The 20,862-nt window shown below is 41.1% G+C and overlaps 2 protein-coding genes across 2 annotated transcripts; one reads left to right on the top strand and one right to left on the bottom strand.

The window, feature by feature from the left end:
* Positions 1-59: 59 nt before the first annotated feature.
* On the top strand, positions 60-4,257 carry LOC111602020. The gene is made up of 8 exons (XM_023318919.2): positions 60-341; positions 504-689; positions 774-895; positions 960-1,382; positions 1,449-1,589; positions 1,648-2,279; positions 2,342-2,621; positions 2,942-4,257. The coding sequence occupies exons 1-8, from the start codon at positions 217-219 to the stop codon at positions 3,718-3,720; spliced, it is 2,688 nt and encodes an 895-aa protein (XP_023174687.2). The 5' UTR covers positions 60-216; the 3' UTR covers positions 3,721-4,257.
* A 380-nt stretch (positions 4,258-4,637) lies between these two features.
* LOC111601980 (BTB/POZ domain-containing protein KCTD3) lies at positions 4,638-8,044 on the bottom strand. The gene is made up of 4 exons (XM_023318862.2): positions 7,638-8,044; positions 6,338-7,518; positions 6,022-6,281; positions 4,638-5,960 (listed from the first exon to the last, which is right to left on the bottom strand). Exons 1-4 carry the CDS (start codon positions 7,697-7,699, stop codon positions 5,121-5,123), a joined length of 2,343 nt encoding a protein of 780 aa, XP_023174630.2. The 5' UTR covers positions 7,700-8,044; the 3' UTR covers positions 4,638-5,120.
* Between the last annotated feature and the right edge of the window lie 12,818 nt (positions 8,045-20,862).

Consider the following 20,862-nt stretch of genomic DNA (forward strand, 5'->3'; position numbering starts at 1 on the left):
TGCCTGCGTGTGCATTTTTCGGGTGAATGGCAAATGGAAAAATCGTAAATAACATTGCAACTGCAGCAGTATTAGCGAAAACTATGTGAAAAATCAGTTGTAATTGTTTTAATTGTAAAAGTGCAATGCATTTGGTGACGTCCCATGGGGCAATAAAAGAGTGTTCTTGTTATTTCTAGGCATACATAGTTCATATGTATATACATAGATGTAGGCATGGTTGAATCTAAAAAATTTGGCATTTTGGAGGACTACACATATCTCCTTGTGACGCTAAATTTAACGCTAGCGCTAGTTGTAATGTTTTTCAATTGTCTCTGTTGCAAAAGAAGGATACCAAAGTAAGTAAACTAAGTCAGAAGCTATGACTATAGCCCAGGTGCTACCCCACTCGGATATTGGTGCAGTGCACGAGTGAAAGTTGCGTCCCAGTTCCAGTTGGATGCACGCGCGCCAAAAACATGAATGTACTAATTAAGTCCAATGTATATGCATTTACATAGAAATGATATGCTCGGCCTGGAGGGCATGGTGAAGCTAAAGAACCCCGATGAAATAATTGTGCTCAGTAGCAACAATGCAAATTCAATTGCTAATGCGGCAGCAACAAGCAACAGCCTGGTGAACAATAGTGAGTCACAAGCAGAGCTAAATGCGTCTACAGTCTCAAACGCTGACTCAGAAAAGAGGTGGGTTATCAACTAATATTTTTGCTATTTCTATGCAAATGGCTTGCAATTGCATTAATTGTAACTGTCCCCCTCCAATAACAGATCTAGCACAGCAGCGCATCGCAGCTTGCCCGACATACCCGTGGCGGAGAACAACGACAATGGCTCGGAATTGTATGAAACTGTTGCCGACAAGCAGCTGGCCAATGCGCATAATCAAAGCCGTACGTTTAAGTCTCCTCTTTAGAAAATTATACTAATCCCACTTCATTATTATATTTCGAGCAGCGCAGCCCAGTTTGAAAAAGCAAACAAGCGTGTCACAGCACAGTTCCATTAGTCAGGCGGATGATGTGAGCTCTCCGTATTCGCGTGTTAAGGGCTTGCCGCATGATTATGCCAAAGTGCGTGCCACCGAACATCCATATGCCCAACTCAATGCGCCGTCCACTTCCAGCTCAGCTGTAGCAGCAACAACAGCAAAAACTTCCAGCAGCAAAGCTGCCTGTTCTCATGGCACCGACTCACTGCAGCGTGGCTCACAGCTCAATGGCGATTCAACACAGCACCTGAACGATGAGTCGACTTCACAGGTAGAAATACCGGCTGCATCAGCTATTGCGGGCATGATTTCGGCCAGTCAGGATCTGCCCTATATGACGCCGCCCATTGCAAATCAACATTTTAGCGGCGACTCACAAGACTCTTCCAGTGAGTGGATTCATATAAACTCTCAAATAACAGTTGATTATAATATTGTACTTTTTATCTTCGCAGAGGGCTATACGAGCATTAGTGTCCGCGAGCCGTTGGCCAACATTCTGGCCCAGCAGCCGCCAACTAAGCAAACAGCTAGAAAAACAACGCTGACGCGTGATGTTAATGACTCGCACTATGCAACTGTCTCCGACGATTCAGGTTAGTCTTAAATGGATAACTATCGTATAGTTCTGATCTAAGCTCTTTACGTTTGTAGATGAAACCTATGCTGCTATTGAGGATCCCAATAATCGACATATACCAAATGCCACCGATATTTATACAAGCGGTTCAGAAACCTATGCACAAATACAGCCTATGCAGGCTAATCCCATCGTGGTGGCAGTCGAGATAAACAGCACCAGTAGCTTGTCGGCAACGAGTGCTGCAACATCTAACAGCGGGCAGCTGCCACCATTGAATCACAGCGCTGGCACAGGATCGACACACCGAGTCAGCAGCAACAGCATGGATCATGTAGTGCCCGTTCCTTCGCATATGGACAGTCTGCGCGCACAAATGCATTCACGGCAAGCATCATCCTCGTCCTCTGTGTGCAATTTAGGCTCGCCTAAACCGGAGAAAAGACAGGCAAATTCACCATTACCGCCAACACCGAAGGCAAGTCTCAGTCAGTCTCAGGGGCAACATCATCTCCATTCAGCAACGAGCAGCAGCAATCTTACATCCGGACGCAGTTCTGTTATCTCTGTAATAGAAGCCGGAGGCGAGGGCAACAATGATGTCAATGATGTGAACAATACATCTCCACAGCGCAAGCACAGCAAGAGTCTAAGTCCATCCAAAGATGTTGAGGGCAACAGAAATATTGAGGGCATGTACGCTAAGGTAAGCATTAACCCGGTCAAAACTGTCAGCCTTATTCTAAAGATTTCATTCTTCTTGCGCAGGTCATGAAAAAACATAAGTTCTCCTCACACCAGCCCGAGATGCTTGGGGTCAGTCCCTTGGATAGTGCGGCAGCAGCGCTTTTAATGGAGCCACAAACTTTAAAATCTGGCGCTGAGAAAGGTCGCTTACGCAGCAATAGTTATACTGCTAAAGATCATGGGTACGAGACGATACCTGCGGATGGTCAGAAGCAAACGCAAAACCAGCTTCCACACGAGAATCGCAAGTCGGACTGCTACGCGGCTAGCATGCTGCAAAAGGAGCGCCAACAGGAAGCAGGTAAAAAAATGCAGCTAGTCACAGTCATATATAGTTCCCACATACTCTGTCTAACTACCTAATATGCCCAATTTGTCTCCTCTTGTCTCTCTCCTTGTGTCTTGTTTATTTGTTACTTTCTTATTCCTTAACCCATGCCACAATTCAGTTGTTTTGCCAAAATGAGAAATTTGCGCGTTTCGACACTTTCGTCAGTTCTTGTTTGGAACTGGCTGTGGTTAGTATAAAGGATTACGCTTTTTAGAAAAACATTTTTATATTTTCATCAAGGTTTATATCATGTGATTTACTAATAACTGCTTTCATTGTATCGGTTGTAGCAACTGGGAGTCAGACGCATCACAACAACAGTAGCAACAGCGTTCAGGTTAAACCTAGTTCGCCCAGCACCAGCACAAAGCACTACGAGACTATAAATTGCCCACCGTGTCAGAAACCACAAAGCAACGATCCTGGCTACGAGCAGCTGCAAACGGCGCCCAACGATGATGATGCCAAGAAGTCCGACTATGATCCCAACTATGAGGTGCTAAAGAGTCGCGCCCATTCTGATGATGGCTACGCCAAAGTGCTAGAAAAGAAGCAACCACCAGTCGATGTTGTGGATAGCAGTGGTGGCTACAGCACCATCCCTGGTGCCGATGCGAATCACAATTATGCCAGCATATTGGAGACCAAGGCACATTTGGTAGCTGTTCCAAACGATACGGATCACTATGCACGCATTGCGGAGACGGTGACGCTCGCGTCGCCCCTTACGCCCAATTCATCATCTATGGCAAATAGCTTGTCCATGATCACGGTGACCACCAGCACCAGCATGAGCTCTCAACAGACGGTCAGCTCTTCACAGTATGAATCGCTTACAGGCACTGGCAGTGAAACAGATCCCAACTACGAGTCAGTTTGTTATTTAAATACCACAACAACCACAGCAACGGCATCAACAACAACTAACAACAGCAGCAACAACAGCAGTAGCAGCAACATAGATCATGGCTATGAGCGCCTGGAGTCGGACAACAATACGCAAGCAAACAGCCCGCTGAGCACGCCGAGTGAGCAGCAGCTGGTAGTAGATGATTACTTTCAGGTGTAACTATAACAACAGTGGCTGCAAGCCGTAGTGAGCTGGATCTCGTTGAACTATAATCACAAAAAACATATACACAGACGCACACCCTAGCATTCTGTTTTGCTTAGCAATCGCTTTTATTTTTTCTTAACGCACATATCACATTGAATGCCCAGCAGCAAAGATTTTGATTAGAGTACTTGGAAACAAAGAAAAAAAGCTTGGATAAGCGCGTGTTGCTTGCATTTTATGCAGCTTCAAATCGGCTCGCACTTTAGACCTAGACTAGCAGTAAGTTATATAAATAGCAAGAACTTCATGTACAAAGTATTTGTATGTTAAGCTCGATAATAATGTGCAAGCGGCAAATAAGCCCATATGCTTTTATATCTTATATATATAGATATATATACATGTACGGCTACATACTATATATTATACAAATACCAGTGCGTCCTATTTTATTTAAATTGAATGCAAGAACAAAGGCGAAGCGATTTCAATTGATTAGAACCGCGTAGATAAAGCAGAGAGATATTAAATAAAGCACAGAAAAACAAAGTAAGCAAATCAAGGGAAGATAACTATATTATAGATTGTATATTTTTTATATGTTAGCATTTTTTTTGCTGCTTTTTTACTTAATTGATATCGCCTGGACATACAGACATACATGTATGTGTAACCCATTAAATACGACTACATTATAAATATAATATAACTGGCAGACAAGCCAGGACAATGTTAAGAGTAAAATAAACCAATACAAAAACAATTTCAAGTATTCAAGCCACAAAAATAATTAAGCTAAAAGTTGAATAAATTATTGATTACTGTCAGTTGTGATGTTTTAATCTTCTTAATATCTTCTTAATATTTTATTCTGCTAAATGAAATTGCTGAAAAATCCCCTTGAGGGGGTTAAAGTTTGCCAAAGCCAATGAAAACATTTTGTTTATAGTGTATAGATATAATTGTATTTATTTATTATATAATCGCAATTGCGTGTTACAGTAGCACGAGCAACACACTCAAAACTACGCGTGCAACAAGACTGTGTACATAGATTCATTTAACATTACGAGCATAAATTGCAATTGCAACCACATCGAGCAGAATAGGTATGCATATATATATATATACGTCTGTCAGTATATAAGAGATTATTTGATTTAGCTAAATGCCGGATGCAGTCAGTTGGTGCCGGCAGCAGCAGCATCTACTGCCGTAACCATTTCTGTGCGCGCCGCGTCCGAATGCTTCATGGTGTTGGCAATGCGCGATCGCACCAGCCACACGTAGTAGATGAACGCACACAGCACAAACTGTAGGAATATGTATTGATAATCAATGATCAAGCTACACCTATGAAATCTTAACGATGAAACGCGCCCGACAAGCGCCGAAACAGCCGCTTCCACGTTTCATTCATTCATACCATCGACTGGCTGTGCCATAACCACTACGTCCAAATCCACACCATTAGCCGCAGGCAGCTGTTGCTGTGGCGGCATCACAAGCATTGCTTGTGGTGGCGCAGGCAATGGTAGCTGTTGCGCTTGAGCTAGGAATGATGATGGCGGCAACGGTGGCGGCTGACTGGCAATTGTCTGCTGCTGCTGGCTTTGATCACGATTCAGCAGTGCAATATTGCTAGCCTTCATGCGGGCTATAGAGGTGGCCAAGCCGCCGCCCATAGCCGATAGACACGGTGACATACAAGGTGTTGAGCATGATGAATTGCTGATTTCACACTGGTCAAGTAGGCGGAGAAGCTCGTTAGTGTCGGGTCCGCCGGAAGTTTTCTGCTGCGGCTCATCCTTCGAATGCAGCGCCAGTGCTGTAGTTAAGTCCCACATTTGTATCGCGCCATTGCAATGACCGGTGAGTATAAAGCGTGAGCCCATTCGCGAGGATACCTCACATTCGTGCACACAAAATGCCGAAATGGTTGAACCATCCACGGAGCGTATGACACAGACACGGTCTCCATTAGAAGCTTGACGCACATACAACTGATTCGTTTCGGGCACCACCTTTTGCACAAATATCATGTCATCGTAGTCGCCGTAGGGTCCGAAATCATTGCCAGCCGCATAGCTATAGTTGCTATCGGTGGCCTCCAGTGAAACAATTTTGAACGAAGCTTCCGGTGTAGATCCCGGCTGCGTAGAAAGCATACCACGAAAGCGAGTCAGACTCCAGGTGCGCACATGATGATATTCGCTGCAAACGGAAACTAAATAACGCTCGGACAGCATGACCTATAAGAAGAACTAATGATTAATATTAAAGATTCAGGCGAGTGGACTAATTAAGTCTTGCCTTTGTTATGGGACTCTGATGCACAAAGAATGTCTCGAACAGATGTGGACCATGTCCGGCAGTTTCCGGATGTTGCACAATGATGCGTACTGCGCCCGATTTGGTGCCATAGGCAATCTCTATCCAGTTTCCGCTAATACTCGACGTCTTTGGCGTTAGATAAACGGATATGGCTGTAATTGGATCCATGTTGACATCCTTATACAGTTCGGTCACCAGCAAATCGTTGTCCTTCATACGCAACGGAAACTTTTGCATGTCTGCAAAACACAAATTTTATTAAAGGAACATTGCCTTTTATGTTTAAGCTACATACCAATATAGTATATGGAACCGTTGTTACAGCCAAGCAACAAGAAGGAGCCTGCTGAGTCGAAGGACAACACAGGCACCAGATCTTGTATTTGCCAGTGCTGTGTCATGGCATGCCAGACGCCAATTTTACCAGAAGAAGACAATGCCACCAGCTGGCTACCAATGAAGAATAAATACTCCACACGTACATTGAGATTGAAGGTGCCAATGTCGGACTTGTTGCCGCCCTCTTGTATGCTCCACAAACGTATCTGACTGCCATACGAAATGGCAATCATTTTACTTGGCATCGGCTCAGCAGTAGATGTGTTCACCTTGGAATTAATGGCAATTCGCTCGATGGCTGCATCGATGTGTGGCGAGGTGAAAACCTGCTGCCAGCCATTGGAGTCCTTGACCCGATAACAAGTGACAAAATGCGCATAGGCCACCGCAATCCAGTTCTGATGTGCCTTGATGATTTGCACGCGCAACGGTGGCGTCCAATTCGAGCTCTGCGTAGGACTAAACACTAGACCCACTTCGTTCCGTATTACCTTATTCAAGTCAGCCGAAGAGTTGCGTGAGTGACGCATAAAGTCTAAGGAAGCGTTGCGCGAATGTCCACCAACTGGATTCCAGCTGGCTGCCGGTGCAACAGGTGCTGCATTAGAGCTTGACGTGCTGTTCGCCGCGCGCCCACAACGCAAATCCCACGACGAGTTGCGCGAATGCGTCGACGAGTGACGCGAAGAAGCTGACGAGGTCTCTGGTACCCGCACCATGGAACCAGGTCGTGCTGCGCCCGATGATGTGGGCAGGGGGTCCATGGGACTGCATGCTGTGGCAGTTTCCACAGTGGTCTGCAACGCATCATTGGGCGGCATGGCCGGTGCCGCGAGAAATCCATAGAAGAGCACATCTCCACACGAGGAGTGATTCAAATCCTCACACAAAGCTAGCCGCTTAGTCAGTGGAGTGATGCCATAATATTCCGCCTCATGGCGCAGTGCACGGATTTCACAGTTTTTAATATCAATATCTTTGGTCCGCAAATAGTTCAAAATGATTGAGAAGAGCGTCGGATCCCGATCAATAAAGATGGCATTGTGCTCATCCCTCAAGCTCGAGATCCGACCGCTCAGCAGGGCCGTAAAGAATGTGTCCGGTATCCACGTAAGCGTTTGCCGTGACGTCGAGAAGCTGCAAGTATATGAAAGGGGGAAGAGATAGCGATGCAGAGAGGGGGTGGAGGGATTTGTCTAGTGTTTTTTTTTTCTTGCATGCGTCATCAAAACTAAAGTTAGGATTGCTCCACTCACCGTTGACCGCCCACATTGAGATTAACCAAATCGCTGCTAGCACTGTGCATAAAGTAGGACATGCCTATTAACAACTATTTAACAGCTGACGCCGCAGCCGCAGCAGCGTCCTCAACACAATTCAATAATCTTTTTCTGTGGCTTCGATTTGTTGTCGCCGTTCGGGGCCCAAGTACTGACCCGTTGACGACTGCAACTGCAGTGACAACGACTGTTGCTGTTAGCTCTGCTTAGCGTTGCGCAGCTGGCAGAGTTTTTTATTCGTTTAAATGAGACGACGACCACTTTATTTTTGGAACGTTTTCTTTTATTTGCTTTAGCTGCACTGCGCTATACATAAATTTTATACATATACTTCTTCACATATGTATGTGCAAATGCTTGTAAATGCTTTGTAGTGAGTGTTTTTGTTGACGTTGTTGCTTATCGCTGCGAATGGTACACAACATTGTTGTGTACATCTGGCAACGCCGCGTGCAACTAACCGTATTTCAGAGAACCCAGCAGGAAATTCGCGGCTGAATAAAACTGAATTTCGATTTTGGGCATGTTTAGATTTCTGTAAAGGCTTAGCATAAAATTAAAACATGTTCTTGTTTCAATTTTATCTAAAATATTCGTAGTTACAATTTACCAACCTTTACCCATGATAGCTCAACTATTTGAAATAGTAGCTTCACAGGTGATAGGGGTGTCACGAAAAGTGCTAATTCAGCAGTTTTTTGTGTAGTCTGTGTTTGTTTTTCAGATCGTACAGCACAATGGCAAGCAGAGGAACAGAGCGCAGAAGCCGCAAGAGGCGTGGCGGACATGCTTTGTGGGTGGCTCACACATATGGCGGGAATGAACCAACAAATGATAACGACACCCGAGCAAACAACAATAAAGGAATATCGAGTAAATGAAAGAAATAACGGCGGTAAAATGTGTAACAAGTAACACAACGCACGCACACGCATACTCAGTGGCTGTTATACTATGCCCTCCTTCCGCTCTGCCCCTCTCAACTTACAATTCAGCGGTTTGTTGGGATAAGAAGCTCCAAGCGCTAACCAAATGCGAACAAATCTTTAGCTGTGCGTGCTTGGCTGTGTTTGTGTGTGTGCACAGCATATTAAAGTGCGCCAATTTTGGTGCTCTTGCTGCTAATACATTTTGCTTATGTGCGATGTGTTCCGGAGTTGAGCGAGTCTTGCATTAATCATAAATAATATATATGGTGCACCAGATGAACTAAAAACGTAGTGATGGAAGCACATTGCCATATTACGCATTCGATATTAATAATAAATATGCCAATATGAGTTTCATAAATACAGTTACTCTATTATTAACTCAGAGCGTCACTATCACTGTCGCTCTCTCATTGGCAGCAGAACTGTGAGCCAGTCCTTTGATTTGCTACTCTTTTTAATTGCAAACTTTTCTTAGCGAAGCTCTTAAGCTGTCTATTTTGTAAGCTGCAAAAATGTAGTTATAAAATTACTTAATTATAATTGTCAAATTATAATCATTAAGCACAACTTTCTATAAAATAATATAGAGAATCTGCACGTCGATCTCACATGGCTTCTGTTGCTTGATTTGCCGCTTACCTTGATTGTCGTGCAATTTTCAACAAGAGCCAAAAAATAAAATGTACAATTTATTTTGATATATTCACAGATGTCCATTCATAATTGTACTTTTAAATATGTATATGTTGATATATCTGTGTAAGCCACGTACGTCAACTTTATGCGCTGGGTGTTAATTGTTAATCCTTGTTGACACCCTTTTTGCTGTGCTTTTCCTTTTTTTGTTGGCTGGCGCCGGGCTTAATTTCTTAAATGGCAAACGCTCTTATCTGGCCTCTTGTGCGTTGTGTAATTAATTGGCTGTATATATATATATATATATATATATATATATATTTATATGTACGAGTATTTTTACTGCTGTAGCCATTGTCAAAGGCCGTTCGGCACGTGCTGCCGTTGCTGTGGAGCAGCCTAATGATTAATTACAATTTAATTTGTTTGCCATTTCGTCGGCCTCCCAATGTACAGTGGTTCGCAAATATATGAAATGAGCATTGTCTAAAGCGTAAAGTGAGTATCGAGTTCATTTGCATGGGTCTCAGAGCACAGTTTATGTATGTATATGTAGCTGTACGGCACACTTTTTATTTGGGCTCAGAGCGAATTAATTGTTTTTATGTTTTTTTTTTTTCATTTGATGGCGCCCTACCATTGTTTGCCTCGTCAGTCAAAATATGCTAATTATGTGTTGGGAGGCTTATTGGCTTATAAAGCCAAGCTATGCAGCCGCACCAGGTTTTTATTTTCGTTTTATCTTCTATTCAATAGGAATACTTTAAAAATTTTAAGCTGCATTTCAATTATGCTTTTCAAATGGCTGTTCATTTATCGTGTTTTGAACGAAGCCCCAGTTGACAAATGGGCTGTAGTTGTGTTTGGTCTAACATGAAATTAACTCATTCGTTGCGGCCTACAACAAAAGGCGCAAACACACACACCCACTCACTGCCATAGTTATACAGGCGCCCAAGACTGAGGTCAAGCGACGCCATTTGTCAGACGGCCAAACAAAAACTTTGCTTCAAGTGCTTCTTGCAATGCTTATATGAATGCCATTATTAAATGTGTGTGTGTGTGTGTGTGTGTGTGTGTGTGTGTGTGTGTGTATGTATGTGTGTGTGTGTATGTGTGTGTTTGCGTCTGTGTTGGTGTAGCACATGCTATTCCCGTAAAGAAAACATAAACAAACGCCCACACACAGCGTGGCGTAAAAGCTTCCAAACGTGCCAACAAAACTATGTCACGAAAGCTTTTACGCGTAACTTAATGAGCATTGTCTAAATGCGATGACGACCACAGCAGGCGCAACAGTTTTGAGGGTGTGTGCAGCACGGCAACACTGGACGCTCTCCCAGCACAGCGCGCTCGCTCTCTTTCTCTTCCTTTCTCTCGCTCTCTGTGATTGTGTGCTGGAGCAACAGTTAAAGGCACTGTTGCTCTCACCCTTCGCGCGGCCCAGACAAAGCCTTGCCGCTACGCTGCTCTACCTGAAATTGTTGGGGTCTTACCCATACATAAGCTTGTAGGTAGGTGTGTGTGTGTTAGTCAGTCAGAGCAGCAGCAGCGCTGTCAGCGTCGCGTGTGCATGTGTGTGTGTGCTTGTTTCTCTGCTTGGGCATCCAGGACCTACTGCGCTTTGTAGGCCGTTGGCGTTTCAGTGCCTGGATTCCTGTTGCCCAGTTCACATCGTGCCAAGCGGAGTGCGCGTGTGGAGCAGTGTTGTAAAAGTCGCGAAGTTAAGTACCGTTAAATTTTTTGTATATTTATCAAATGGCTGAGCGCGTATTTGTATGTGTGAGTTACTCTTTGTAGTCACAGCCACGTGCGCTTATTACAAAAAAGAAAAAATAAATAAAATAAAATGTATCAAAATCCGAAAAGATGAGATTTTTGCGTGTATCATAAAACACAAAAAAAAAACAACAAAAACTGGAGCACGTTTATGGGGCAATAAACCTTAAGTAATACATTCAAAAATTGGTATGTCCTAGAGAGCACACATTCAACCACCATGTATTCATAATTAAATGTAAACTAACATAATCGCAAGAGAAAAATAAAATCAGAAAAGAAGAAAAACAATAAAAAAAACTTTAACATCGATATTCAATTATGCGTGCCCTTGCACATTTTTCCCATTTTCCACGCCATCGAACAATGTAGTAGGATGGCACCTCGGCTTGCCCGACCAACCGACCGCCCGCCCTTTTGGCTGCCGTCGAGGTTTTGGGCCACTGTGCGTTGTCTGCTCAACGCACATCCTTTTAGGTGTTTTAGGTGCGTCTGGTATGGGCTCTATCTGTTTTGCTTTCATCTTCAATTTCCGTTGCGCTCTCGCGCTTCTGCCACTGCCATGACCGTTGTCGCCAGCGACGGCGTCTTTTGCACATGAAATGCCAAAGAAAATTACAACTTATTGAGTTGCAAAGCGCGCACACACACGCCCACACACACATACTCATGCATAAACATGCACAGAGAGACAGTGGCCTCTCGGGTGCGTGCCACAGTTTGCGAATTTGTCTTGGGCATCACCAGCGTCTCCATTTGCATGCCTCGACGAAAACCGTCTGCAACCTACCCATGTGTGTGTGTGTGTGTGTGTGTGTGTGGGATACATTTGCTTAAATTTATGTGACGACTGCCCAGGCGCAGTTACAGCAGACAGACGATGCTGGTTAACTTGCAACCGCAGTACTGACCGCCACCTTGAGCGGCTGTGTGGCTGTTTGCTGAGTTCGTTGACTTGTTTTGTTTATGGCCCGCCAACGGGTTGAGTATGAGAGTTTAAATTAATAAATATGCAAAGCTTAAAACTTTTATTCCTCATATCTAATAACTGAAACTAAGAAAGTTTAAGATATATAGGCATCTATAGCTAACTATTTTCTTTTTCCAACATTACAGTATTTTCATAAAAGGAAATTCAATGTCCACATTTGTATAGAGCTCTAATGTCAACGCCAACTATCTGGCAACGCTGTTTGCTTAAGTCATTAGTGCAATTGCTACTACTATTTTGAGGCTGTCTACTACTATTTGCAAATAAAAACTACCTTTTTGTGCACTTGTCATAGCTGATGCCGCTGCTGTTACAGTGTTTGTGCCTTTTGCAACACGTTGCCATTAATACGTACTTCCCTTGACACTTGTGAGCCAATAAACTTGAAAAAAGAGCAACAGTTGCCGCACACTGACATACAGTACTGACACACACATACACTAAAGCACCTTACACTCACTCACACTTACAGACACACACACGCATTAGCCGAACGCTGACTTCGTTATTTGCACGAGCTACTGGCTCGCGATTCGCCTCGCATTTGCAACATCCAAACTTTGTTGAGCCGCACATAACGCAGATGTCCTTTGCCGTGACCGAATCGCTCAGTCGCTCAGTCGCTTCGTCACTTAGCTTGTTCGCAAGTCGCGCCGGCTTTTCACGTAGCTAACCAAACGTACGTAAATTGTTGGTGGGGTTGAGAAACGTTTGAGTCGTTGATGGCACGCATGCTGTGATATGTTAATTTTCGTCTTTGGCAACACTTAGAAAACAATTAGTGCCGTTAGTTTGGGCGTGTTACGCCCCCGTGCGCTACATTAACGTGTTGTTGCTGCTGCTGCTGCTTCAGCCGAATGGCAAGTGAAAAGTTTTAATTGTCTGCGTATTTTCATTGAGAAACTTTTGCCTGGTATGTGTATGGCTGTGTGTGCGTGTATTATTGTGTATATTACTTAATATTCATGCTCATCTCAGCAGTTTTTATAGAAAGTTATGGCCCTCAACTGCCACTCAGCCGCGATATTTTTATAATAAGCAAGAAGAAACTTGTTTGCCTTTTGTATTTTTGCATTTGAGAGCTTGCTTCAGTTTTTGTTATGTTTTGTTTTTGTTCTGTTATTGTTTGCTTTTCCCATTATTTCTGCTTTTCTTCTTGTTTTTATGCTTTCTGATGAAAATTATTTGACGGTTGCATTAGTTCCTTTCTTTCGAATTGCTCGCATCGTGACGCAGATAGAATTTTTATTTATTTGAATTTTATTTTATCTCCGACTAGGAAACATTTTTCATTTACTTATCGTTCTTTTTTGCGAGAAAAACACGTATTTTACATATTTTATGAACTACTCCTGAAAGATTTTGGTCTGTCTTGACTCCATAAATAAACTCACCCAAGTACACCTACACACAAACACCCGCACGGATATTTTATTGTTATTTTAGCATTTTAATGTTTGCCATTAATTCAGATTGTAAAATGCTTTAAGTGCTGCTTTAAAAGGTCGTTGGCCATGTCACAGGAAGGAAAAAACTGTTGCCTACTTTTTGGGGCAGAGTTCTATGCCAATCACTTGATATAAAAGGTTTTGTGTGAAATTATGACGAATTTACTTGCAATTTATTTACATTTTATTTGCATGGCTACTTTTTGAACAAATTTCTCTTTTTCTTTTTCTCTTTGCCATCTATCAAATTTAATTTGTAAATATTATGAATTAAAAACTTGCTTTGCGTTGTTAGATTGTTTGCATGCAAACAGAGTTTAGCTTAAACAGGATATTTTCGTGTTTATTGTTGTATATATATTTAAACTATAATTTTATTCATTCGCTACAAAGCAAACAAAAAATACAGTCTTTTAATTGAAAGTTTTAAATCAAAATTTTTTGCACATTCTGTGGAAATTTTGTTTGAAAATAAGTTAAACTAATTTCAACTCCTAACAGGTTTGTATATGCTTGAAACACTAATGAAATCTAAAAATAAATTTAATCAACGAATATATATATATATATATATATTAAATTCAAAATGTTGCCATTAGCAACAATGTAGTGAAGGAAGTTCTTCGATATAGTTCGGTAATTCCCGTTAAGACAATAAAGATGCAAGGCATATAAACCACATTTTACGCGAAAGCCGCGCCCAATTCTCATTAAGAGCTTACGAACCATGCTCATGTTCAATTTTTGGCTTTTTCCAATAGTTTACAGCTGCTCAGCACTCGCTTTGTTTAAGTGTGGTACGTATAATTGTCACTTAAATGAGTCGAGTTGTAAACTTAATTTGCAACTAAAGTGAGCTGTACGTTAAGTGGAAGCCAGGCCGAAAAGTTAAATGTGATATCACATTTAGTTGAAAGCCAAAAAAACTTTAGCAGTTCTTCAGAAATTTATATGGCTTACAGCGTAAATTTGAAATTTGAAATTGGGCGCATGTTCTGAACAGTCGTTTGGTTCAATTTAAGGTTTTGCCTGAAGAAACAGGGCCCAGCCGAAGCATTCCAATTAATTATGTTTTATGTATTTACACACATCTTAATCAACAGACATTTGCCAACTTTTCAGAAGGCGAACAGTTCAGAAATTTATATATTTCATTTCATTGTGGCTGGGGTTTTGTTTCGTAATGAAATTGAGGTTCAGTCTGATGCTGTGCGTGTAATTAGGACTTAATTAATGTGAAAATCGATTAAATGGCAGCTCGAACTTTGCACTTGTCCCTAATGACACACAGTCATACACACACACATATGCACACACATATAGGCATGCATGCATGCGATTCATTAGATTTCGTCTGCTTGAATTTTGGAACAATAGAATTGGCAAACACCTATGAGACGTGTGAACGCCTCTTTGCATGGGCGTGTCCATGTTGCTAATTAATCATTAGTAATCAATTAGTAATAAAAAAAAACCGAATTAAAATTAAAGACGACGCTCAATATGACGTCAATTTAATATATTTCAATTTGTAAACATATTATTATGAAGAGTAATTGGATAACAATGTAAACAATCTATACAATATTCGATTACTTTTAAGTCTTCTTTACTGAAGGAAGAAAATTTGCTCAATTGCGAAGAATTTGCAATTATTGAGCTGTAAAATGCAAAATGTTTTACCCTTCTATGATATTTTAGCGAAATGGTGAAAACTTTCTAATTTCTCTGTTCAGTGACTATAATGCCAAACAATCTGTTGAGTTGCTAATGAAAATTGCTAATGAAGTATAAAAGTTTCTTCATTGTAATACAAATTTTATCAAACAAAGTTAAACAAACTAACGTAAATGTGCAACGAACTCGGCCATAAAATGATTTTTAATGAGCTTCACAAAGGAATTCTATTGACCTTATATCATAGTCTGATTAACTGTTGAGTTGAGTTTCTAATGAATTTTCCAGTTTTGTTAAAATAGTGCTGTTTATCTGTTTATCAGTCAATTCAATTTCCTGTTAATTTGTCAATTAGTCTGTTTATCAGGCATTCAATCAGGTATTCTATCATACCAGTTAGTAATTCGTCAACCAATAAAGATTCTTGTCAATATATATTGGTCAGAAACAATGGTTTCATTGTTAATGTTTTTTATATTATTTATTTTTATTATTTATTTTTATTGTTATTATTTTTATTGATTTTTTTTTAATTTTTATTAAACAATTAAAATTACAATATTTTTGGAACTCTGCTTAAATATATCAGAAACCCTAATGGCCCACGGCGAGCTGTTGCTTCAAATATGTTAACTAAACTAAGATCGAAAGCTTAGTTTAGCATTGCAGCAACAGCCCTGCGTGGGACATTCGGATATTTCGAGTCGTGGACTCCTCCTTAAAGAGCTCTTACTATTTTTAATTACTTCTGACCCAGTTTCATGTGCATTATAAATTGCTGGCTGTCAGAGTCACAACTGGTTGCGTGACAGCTCTGATCTGATGCAGCAACATCCACTTACTAAAGTTGCGCATACGCCGCATGAGCCATACAAAAACATGCGACGGAGCAGAAATGTCGCTCTTTCGACTTTCTGCCCGCAAAGCAAATATTTTAGTCATTTGCAAAAAAGTTTCATTGTTCGCGCAGCCGTTATGATGCCGCGAGGCGGCACATACCGCCTACCACCCCGCCACTCCCTCACTCCCTGCGTTGGCTGCTTTGTTGATTTGATATAAAATGCATAAAGGAAACAAAAAACGAAGAAATGCTTGCCATTTTGACATGAAATAATCAAATTGTCACAGAACTCGCGGTCTGCCGTAAATTTTATTTAATACTCACATTTTTTTGGCTCCAAACAAAGGTAACAACAACAAAAGGAAAGGACGAGTGCAAATATGTGAAAAGGATTTCAAACAGTGACCTTCAAATTTTTCACAATTTTCATATTTTTGACTGGGCGTCAGGCGGCGTATGCGTAATGCATGATGCGCTGTCTGCTTGGGGGTGGTTCAGTTATGCTGTTAAAGCCAATTGATTTGTGGTGCTTAATGCTTTGCATATTTCATGGCGGAGCATAAATATGCCCACTGTTTTGTTGGCTGATTAAGCGTCGAAAAACAAATTTGCGTCGGCTGTAAAATTGACAAACAAATTTGAGAAGCCTAATAAATGGCAACACATCTTCAGGATTGACAGCCATTGGCCGACGTCGACCTCGGCCACAGACAAATGGCCAGCTAGCGTGGCCACAGGCGTCAGCATCCAGCATCCAGCATCCAGCAGTCAGCCGACAGGCAGACGAAACAATATGAGCTAGATGCCCAGATACAACAGATACACATATACACACAAGCACAAGCAGAGATACAGATATCGATTTAATCATTAGTGCTACAGCTGACAGGCATTGGATTTGGCCTCCACTCCCCCACAAAGTTGAAGTGCTCATGGAATGAATTTACATTTTTATTGCACGGCACATAGCACTCGTAGCTGCAAATGTGGCCTCCCTTCTCCTCTCCTTTTTGGGGCAGAGTTTGCAGCGCATTGCAATTCCCGCCGGTCAGTCCACAAAATGTGTTAATGCCATTAGCCGGGTATTGCCATCAATAATTATTATTTTGGCCAAGTATTGTCAAATATATAATTTCAAATTAATTAAACCAATAAAAACATGTAAATAATATGAAACATGAATTATTCATATTTTCATTATAGTTTCATGTTCTAATTATTTTTGTTTCAAATTTCAATGGATTAGGCTCAGTTCGTACTTTGTCTATATTTAATGCTCATGCCTCGCCTCCTCATCCGCCCCTTGCTCTTTCTCTCTCGCTCGCTTGCTGTCTTGATGCCTCCAGCATTCTTTTGTTGTTCAAATCTCTACTTTGTTGGCTTCTTGTTTTGCTTCTCACGCAGAATTATAATTTGCATTTTGCTTTGCTATGGCTTTTGGCATTTGATTTGCCTCTGGCTTTCATTTTTTGCTTGTTTTGTTTCTGATTTGCTTTTTAATTGACTTCCTTCTTTGCGGTTGTCTTGCAACTCTTTTCCTTGCCTATGTCTTTATATATATCTCTGTTTGCGCTCCTCCACTTAATACTATTGTTGCAAATCATTTGTTCATCTTATTTGTCTCCATGCGTTATCGATTTATCTCTGGTGCTGATTTACCTATCTTTTCTGGATTGACCGCTGTCCTCAACTCTACCTGGTTACCTTAGTTTTCATTTTAAATTTTAGATATTTTCTGAAGTTTTTTTTATTAATATTTTATTTTTATCTTTTATTTTCGTTATGCGCCTTTACTTTCAAGATTTTTTTACTCTCTGCCTATGATTAGAGCTTGTGGAACCTATTGGAAACGAGAATTCTGGATATAAATTTGCTTTTTAACTTTATCATAGCTTCTCTCGAAAATTTCCTACGAATTTTCCCTTTCTAGCTTTTTTATTTTACGTTCTATAGCCTAATTCTTCCACACATTTCATTTCTTATTTTGTTTCTTAACTCACTGCATATATTTTTCATTTCTCAGTTTTGAGCTTCACTAACCTTTAACTTCTGAGATTCTGCATTAGCTTTTCATAAATTTTGTTGATTTGTTTACATTATTTGCTTTGCTTTGCCTTTAATCTTGCTTCTTTTCAATTGCAGAATTCCAGCGATACGTAGTTGAAGCTCTTGCCATGAAATCATTTTTCAATAATTTTGCGACATGCGTCAAATTTGCAGTGCATTAAAGTCATTTGATGGCTAAACGACTTTTTAAAGAGCTGTCGCGTATTTCCTTTCAAAGCTGACGTGAATTTATGATATGGATTCCAATCATGGTCGGAACTAAACTCAGCTCAACCCACAGCGAATGCAGCTTTCTCTCTCTTTATATGTGTGTGTTGTGAGAGACATTTAAAGATTGATGCCTTTATATATCCGCAAGTAATCTGCCAAGTTGCGTGCTTACCCGTATTTGTTTGGCAGCCATTCGGCCAAAGAGTCAACCAAGCCAGGCGACAAACCCTCTCCCTTCCCTTCTCTCGCTCGCTTTTACTTTCGCTGCGAGTGTGTGTTTGTGTGTATGCACTTTGTGGGAGGCTTTTAACTTGCCTTTATGTTTGTTTAATCACTCGAAATGGCATTGCATGCGTTAAGCTCTCGATTCAATGCGCAAAAATTGCTTTTAAACCTATTGCTTTAATTGATAATACCCCCACTCATGCTGATGCAGCTTGTTGGGCATGCTGGCCCATGTTTTTTTGGTTCGCATTTATTTCTTGGGCTTTGTTTGCGCAGACATTTTGATTTATGAGTTTACGATGGGGCCCGGCACCAAAATTGAAATTTCACAAAAGTATATGAAAAAGAAAATAAAGAAAATGGAAAAAAACTGCAGGATAAAGAACAGCTCACAAACAACAGGCTCAGCCCTAATGACAAAGACAAGGCTGCCAGGCATAAAAACTTGTATATGCGTATACTTGATACACACACACACACATACACATATATATGTATATATGTACTCGACTGTATGGCCATCTAGCTTTGTGCTTTTAATATGAAAATATATGCGCTTCTATTATACCTTGGGGATAATTTTAGCATACGCTCAACGCTTGCTTAGAGCAAGGGGGATACACTAATGAGTCCACAGGGGTGTGAGCTATATGAGGGGTATGCGAGAATGTGTCTATACCGCACATAATTATGTAACGTTCATAGTTGTAAAGAATTTCCAAAAAACACCTCAAACAATTTGCCAAATTAAAAGCTTCAAATTGTCTTGATGAATTGCTATGCATGATTGATGCGTGTGGCCCTTGAGCCGTCAAGCGTTGAAATATGCTTACACAGATCTGAGTCTTAAGATAAAAGTGAATAATTAAAAAAAAGAAACAAATTAGATAGCTCTACTGTAGTATCTGCTAGATTTCAAATGACTTTCTGAAAGCTTCCCATAGCTAAGAACATTTTCCAAAAATATCTCCTATTTTGTCTCTTTCATCAATTACATTTTCAGAATCCATGCTTAATTCAAGATAGCTGATAGCTTGACACAAAAAATGGATAAAAAAACTCTTTAGTATTTAGTCCTTAAATCAGATTATTTTAAAATCGCGCTTGGCAGTCTTTCTGTATTAAATAATAGAAATAAATCTGAGTTGAGTTGAAGTTTATGCTATATATATTTATATATAATTTTTTTATACATATATCCATAGCACAATCTACGTTCCCAATCAGATTTATTATAATTTTAATCCTCAATTTGAAGTGTTTAAACTATTTTACTTGCATAGGTAAAATCGTAGCATACTTTTTCGCGCAAACACTAAACGCATTGTATGGCAAATGGGTAAACAATTTTGCCACGATGGGCCGAAAGCAATAAACAGCTTATTGACTGCCATTTTTAGAAAATGCTTTACAAAAATGAACACAAAAGCCAATTGGCCAATGGACCAGCAACAACAACTACAGCTAGCTGCTGGGTGTATCTGTGTGTGTGTTGGCTGCCGCCAATCGATGGAAACATAACCAAATCGCATTAATTACGCTTCGACAATTGTTGCGCCACAAAGCTTAAATGGCGCTTAGAGAAAACTCTAACGTTCTATCGAGTGGCTGCTGGGTTCGGGTGGTTCGCTCTGGGCTGGCTGCTGGCTGGCGAGCCTCTTTGATTCGCCATTGCAATTTCCGGCAGTGCAGCTAAATGTTTACTTTAATAGACTTTGCAATGTGCTCGCTGAGTCTGTTACTTACATCAGCTGCAATACCAATACATCATGTTGCTATGTGTGCATGGATTGCAGCTTAAGTAACTACAAACATACACACACACATATACAAGCGTGTTGACTATATTGCCTGGCTCGGCACTACATTAGCATCGTTATGAAAGCAGCCACAAGGAAAATTACGAGTCCGCTGAGCAGCTGCCGCCGTATTTGCTTGTGCTTCTGCTGCTGCTGCTGCTGGCCACAATCTGCTTGGTATTTAATTAACGAGTTCAATGTTATGCAAAATTTGGCACAGCTGCATGTTGGCTAGGCCAGCCGACATGCCCACCCACACACACAGAGCGCGCGGCCTACTCTCCCCCACAACAACAACCAGTTGCCTGTCTCTAGCTATTCCCTTGGCATCTGTGTGGGTGTGTGCCTGTGTGTGCGCTGCCTGTCAAGCGCGTCATTAACGTGCGCAAATATTTACCCGGACTATGTGTGTGTGTGTGTTTTGTGTACCCCATATATTTGTGTGTATGAGTCTGTGTGTGTTTGCATTAGTGTGAAATCTGCTGAAGCATAGCCGGATGCCATTTTTGGCATCCATTTTGCACACAAAGGTCAAAGGTTTGCCACAGATGCTGCCTGTCACTTTATTTCGAGCGTCGCATTTCTTTTGTTACAAA

Source organism: Drosophila hydei, unplaced genomic scaffold (assembly GCF_003285905.1).
Source record: "Drosophila hydei strain 15085-1641.00,03,60 unplaced genomic scaffold, DhydRS2 tig00008119-arrow-pilon, whole genome shotgun sequence".
NCBI lineage: Eukaryota > Metazoa > Arthropoda > Insecta > Diptera > Drosophilidae > Drosophila > Drosophila hydei.